This window comes from Pyrus communis, chromosome 7 (assembly GCF_963583255.1).
Source record: "Pyrus communis chromosome 7, drPyrComm1.1, whole genome shotgun sequence".
Taxonomy (NCBI): Eukaryota; Viridiplantae; Streptophyta; class Magnoliopsida; order Rosales; family Rosaceae; genus Pyrus; species Pyrus communis.
This window is the reverse complement of record NC_084809.1, coordinates 10,686,362-10,691,782: the sequence shown is the minus strand read 5'-3', so window position 1 is coordinate 10,691,782 and position 5,421 is coordinate 10,686,362. Positions and strand designations below refer to the sequence as shown.

The window sequence follows — 5,421 nt, the reverse complement described above, 5'->3', positions numbered from 1 at the left end:
TTCGGTGCGGTTCCACTTAAATTTATTACTAGAACCTTACGGTTCGGTCTACACCGGTTCCGATCCGGTTCTTGCCGGTTTACGGTTCCTAATAATAAATTATTTGAACCACATCTAGTTTGATCCACATTAACATCCAAGCAGAAATTAGTCTATATCCCGAAAATTACAACCGTCATATTTTGTACAGCTACCATAGCTCAAACACTGACTGATACCAGCAAGCAAAGTTCCACAACTCCAGTTTTGAACCACATCTAGTTTGATCCACATTAACATCCAAGCAGAAATTAGTCTATATCCCGAAAATTACAACCGTCATATTTTGTACAGCTACCATAGCTCAAACACTGACTGATACCAGCAAGCAAAGTTCCACAGCTCCAGTTTTGAACTAACCCTGCTGCATGTTATCTGCGTGATAGCTATCGAGTTCCTTGTCGAGTTCATCAACCGACTTCTCCACAGGCTTCTTCCTCCCTTCTCCACCACGACCACTGCCGTTGCCACTCCCACGTGGTTTGACACGACCATTTCTGTTCCCTCCACGACTGCTCCTACTACAAAATCCAAAATCATTGTAACTGTAATCACTGCTTGAAATAGCAGTCAGAGGATAATTGAAAAAAGTCTGGTTAAAATGGGATTTCAAAGTAGACTTCAAACAACTCAGAAATGAACGGAATAGTTTGTACAATGAAATTTCTGTACTGTCTGATCAGGAACAACTAAATCAGTTCATAGTACCTAAAATATGTCTACTGAGTTCATCCAAACAGAGAAACAAGAATTCGACCATCTAAACTCAATTGATCATACAGATTTGCTCTAAGCTAAGCCAGGCTATTGATTCACCAGGCTATTGATTCACCAGTATGATTCATAGTACCTAAAATATGTCTACTGAGTTCCAATATGCTTTTACAACACAAATAATTGAGAAATATTACAAAGATACAACCAAGGCCATACTATTGATTCACCAGTTTACCAAGACATCAAATACCGAATCAGTTTTCTACTATTTACTACTAGAGAAGACTCAAATGAACCAGAAAAGTAAAACAGCAAACCACAAAAAAAGTAAATATCCACAGCATGCTGGCAAAAGACAAGATAAGAATTTGGTAATGTGATTTACAACGAAATGGATATAAATTCACATGAAGCCAAACAATAAAAGGGAATTTGGATTCACTACTTGCATATACAAGCATGCTGAAATTAACATGTATGATCCATGACTAATCCTCCAAAGCTGGATGCCTTTCAAGCTCAGAAAGAATTTCAGTAAAAGATTGAATTCTTTGTACGCAGTTGTGCAGATAACTTCCACAGAAAATAGGACCTTAGAAACTATTTCAATTAAGATGCATTCTGTACTGTCTGATAAGGGAAAGATGCATTATGATATGACAAATAAGTAGAAATGCAGTTTGACAAAACTATAATTAGGTCACTGATAAACAACTAAATCAGTTCATAGTACCTAAAATATGTCTACTGAGTTCATCCAAACAGAGAAACAAGAATTCGACCATCTAAACTCAATTGATCATACAGATTTGCTCTTACGTGGTTAAGTGACATACATTTCTAAGCTAAGGCAGGCTACTGCAGTCATTATTGAGTTGCAACTTTCAACTCATAAGTTTCCCAAAGTTAATTAACAAAACAGCAACTGAGCACGCCATCAACAGCCCCAAAAAAATGCAACATTTGAAGCAAGAAGAACAGCAGCATATCCAACAATAGTTAAACCAGTATAGTTTACGAAAGATAGAATCAGAGTAGAAACAGAGATTGCAACTTGCTGCAACTTACGAAAGATAGTTACATACATACCATCACTAGTAAAAGGTGATAAGTTAGGATTGAATAGTTTATGAATCCGCAATGCTATTGCTAGATGTGCCACCATTCCTTTTTTCTAGAACATATAAAAATTAAGAACTCATTAGCAAATAGTTAGTAAGCATGCAATAAAACAAGAGAAAAAACAAAAACAAAGTAATGAAAAATAAATATTCATACCTGTTTCAAGTGCTTCATAAAACTCTATATCTTCCAAGATTGTCTCATCGTCTAAAATTGAGATGTTATCTGACATCAACCAATTTTGAGTACAAATTAACCTCTCTACCATTAGAGGAGTCAATGAAGAACGATATGAGTTCACAATCCTTCCTCCCGTGCTAAAGGCAGATTCTGAAGCTACCGTTGAGACCGGAATTGCAAGAACTTCCTTTGCAATTAGTGCCAACACTGGGTATTTAACACCATTCAATTTCCACCAATTTAAAATATCAAAATCTTGACCTACTTCCACTTTTTCATTGCGATCTAACAAGTACCTATCAAACTCATGGTTTGATAGCACGGCATTACTTGCTTCAACTTCTTTTATCCAACTTTCATCCATTTCAGCTCGTTTTTTCCCCCTTCCATGTTGAGTTGGATTAGCCCCACCTATAGTACTAGTAGTATTAGAACAACTACTAGCACTAGAACCACTTGGTTGGTTGGAAGAAGGAACATATTCATCATATAGTTTGAAGATTAGGCTTTTTATCTCATCCTTTTTAGCCATGGCTTCATCAATACTACACCCACGACGCTTCAAAATATGTGGCACATAACCCAGTTTATATCTTGGATCAAGCACAAGTCCGACAAATAGAAAAGGATTCACTTTAACAAGATCACCCCAATACTTATCAAATTTTACCTTCATGCTTCGTGCCATTTCATGCAATTTCAAGCTTGTGTAGGTTTGAGTCAATAACATATCTTCTTCGATGAACAAATCAACTATCTCTTCATCAATTGCAAGCAAATCAGAAAAAGTACTATGACAAGCCGGATGCAAAGTAACACTCATCTTCAATGTCATTTGATAGAACACTTTCAAAAAATTGACAAAAATAGCAGCATTACTCCAATCTTCCATATTTGGTGGCCCATACCTCTTTTTACCATTGGAAGGTTCACCCACCCGTTCTTCTTCTTCCGGCAAATCTTCACCAAACCATGACAAGTATGCAATCTCATCATCTCCCATTCTCACAAAAGCTTTTTCAAATTTCAAAGCATTCGTTAACATCAAATAGGTGGAATTCCACCTAGTTGGCACATCTAAAAAAACAAGACCCTTGCATTCAATTTTTTCCTTCTTAACACAACTCCTAAAAGCTTCCACCCTTTGTGGAGAAGACGTTACATACACCAATGCATTCCTAATAGCTAAGATGGATTTATCTAACGTCCTCAAACCATCTTGAACTATCAAGTTAACAATATGAGCACAACACCTAACATGCATGTGCTTTCCCTTGAGTATCATTCGTGAATTTTGCCAATGACACATCTTTGTCTTCAAATACTCTACTGCCACCTTGTTTGAAGAAGCGTTATCGACCGTGATGGTTAGAACATTCTCCAAACCCCATTCTAGCAAACAAACCTCAAGAAGTTTTCCAATGGAGTTCCCTTTGTGATTAGCTATGACACAAAAGTTTAGTATTCTTTTGTGCAACTTCCAATTACTATCTATGAAATGTGCCGTTATTACCATGTAGTTTACCTTTTGAATACTTGTCCAGGTGTCGGTTGTGAGGCTAACTCTATGTAAGGCTAACTCTGTTTTCAATTTTGCTTTCATTTCATCATACATGAGGACAAAGTGTCTCGCAAGTGTCCTACGAGATGGTGGATAAAAATGAGGGCAAACAACACTACAGAAAAACCTAAACCCTCTCCCTTCAACATGTGTAAACGGCAACTCATCTAAAACAACCATTTGTACCAACGCCTTTATGCAATCCTCTTTCGTATTCCCCCTAGCCATAAGAGTACCAACACCATCATCAAAAGACAAAGTCTTTTGCCTTTTATCTAGATTTTTTCCCGGGTAACTTTTACATCTTCCTCCCTCAATATGTTTTCTAATGGTTGAAGTACCATTTCCAGAAGGGTTAGCTGCAAAGGTAGTAGAACAGTACTTACACCTAGCTCTCCTTCTAATTATTGTTTCTTTGGTCCCATCCGGCTTCACAATGTTTTCTACTTCATCGTATTCCACAAAATGCTCCCACACTGTTGACCTACGCTTACTGTAGCCAAGAGGAGGCAATGGAGGAATAGCAGTCAGTTGAGTTGGTGATTGTGCTTGAGTTGGTGATTGTGGTGGAGTTGGTGGTTGGGATTGGGTTTCAGTTGCAGTTGGTGGTGATGGTGTTGGACCCGGTAATGATGAAGGCGATGATGAAGAAACAGATGCAACAGAAGAACAAAAACCATGTGATGTTGATTGGTTCGTCATCCCTAAAATAGACAAAAATAAAAATGCTACTGTTAAACTTAAACTTAAGCAATGCAGATGCTACTGTTGGACTTGGAAATTGTTTAAATTTCCAATATGCAGCACCTAACCTCAACCTTGACAAAAGAAATGAAGACTGATACAACATGCTAGACAAAAGAAATGAAGAAATTCCCAGAGAGTCCCACTTTCCTAGCAGTCTAAAGATGAATGCGGACTTTCCTAGCAGTCTAAAGATCGATGCTAAAATAGACCTTTTTGTATCACCCTTATAATACAGGGGGAAATATTGTGGACTAATTGGAACAATATAAAAGGCTTGCCCTCCTATAAAAAATACATTACTACAAACTTTGAATCAGCAGCAGAGAAGGCTTCATGTTAAATTTTATTACCAACTTGCAAGAAATTGGGACCAATTTCACAGTAACTACTAAATAAGTAAAACACTAGCCTTAAATCTTCTCACAGTACAAACTACTATAGTAAGAACAGAAAAAAGAACCATCTGGGATGATCATAGACATGTGAAGGAGAGGGAAAAGCAAAGGTAAGACAGATAGGGTACTATGATCACAATAATGGTGATTCCAGAAAATGGTACTAAAAATTAAAACACTGTTGCAATTAAATGCCTCTTCGCAAAAATCATAAATTGAAAAGTCTCAGGCATTGTAATTAAGTTCATCTAAATATTAAATCCAAACATGAATCTCAACACAGGTTTCTTCACAAAAAGTTTTGGAGTTGAAACGTGAGACGATGACAGCAAGGAAGAACCCTGCACCAACTTCACTCTTTTACTGAGTACACTTAGGAACACTCACCATTTCATGAGAAAATAAATTAACAACAGTTTAAATGCCTCTGCCCCTACGCAACAACAGTTTAATATTGAGAGGACAAATTTCATGACAATATTAACTTGCATAAATGTTTGATAAGTTTTCTTACGACAAAACAATTCGAAAAACCCAGAAAAATTACCTTTAGCTTTGCTGATTGCGCTGCTGTGGAACCTGAAATTCGAACAACAATGTTTGTGGAACCTGAAATTCAAGTTAATCAAGAATTCAATTTAATGAGCTATTCCAAAACCC

At 37.0% G+C, this 5,421-nt stretch overlaps 1 protein-coding gene across 1 annotated transcript; it reads right to left on the bottom strand.

Annotated features, from left to right (window-relative positions):
- Positions 1-394: 394 nt before the first annotated feature.
- Positions 395-4,321, bottom strand: LOC137740537 (zinc finger BED domain-containing protein RICESLEEPER 2-like). Its single transcript, XM_068480382.1, has 2 exons — positions 2,035-4,321; positions 395-714 (listed from the first exon to the last, which is right to left on the bottom strand). Exons 1-2 carry the CDS (start codon positions 4,319-4,321, stop codon positions 395-397), a joined length of 2,607 nt encoding a protein of 868 aa, XP_068336483.1.
- Between the last annotated feature and the right edge of the window lie 1,100 nt (positions 4,322-5,421).

Excerpts from the sequence above, each read along its gene's own strand:
- LOC137740537 (XM_068480382.1), bottom strand. The coding sequence starts at position 4,321 with ATGACGAACCAATCAACATCACATGGTTTTTGTTCTTCTGTTGCATCT. Across the intron at positions 715-2,034 it reads TTATGAAGCACTTGAAACAG|ACAGTACAGAAATTTCATTG; the intron begins GTATGAATATTT and ends GTTCCTGATCAG.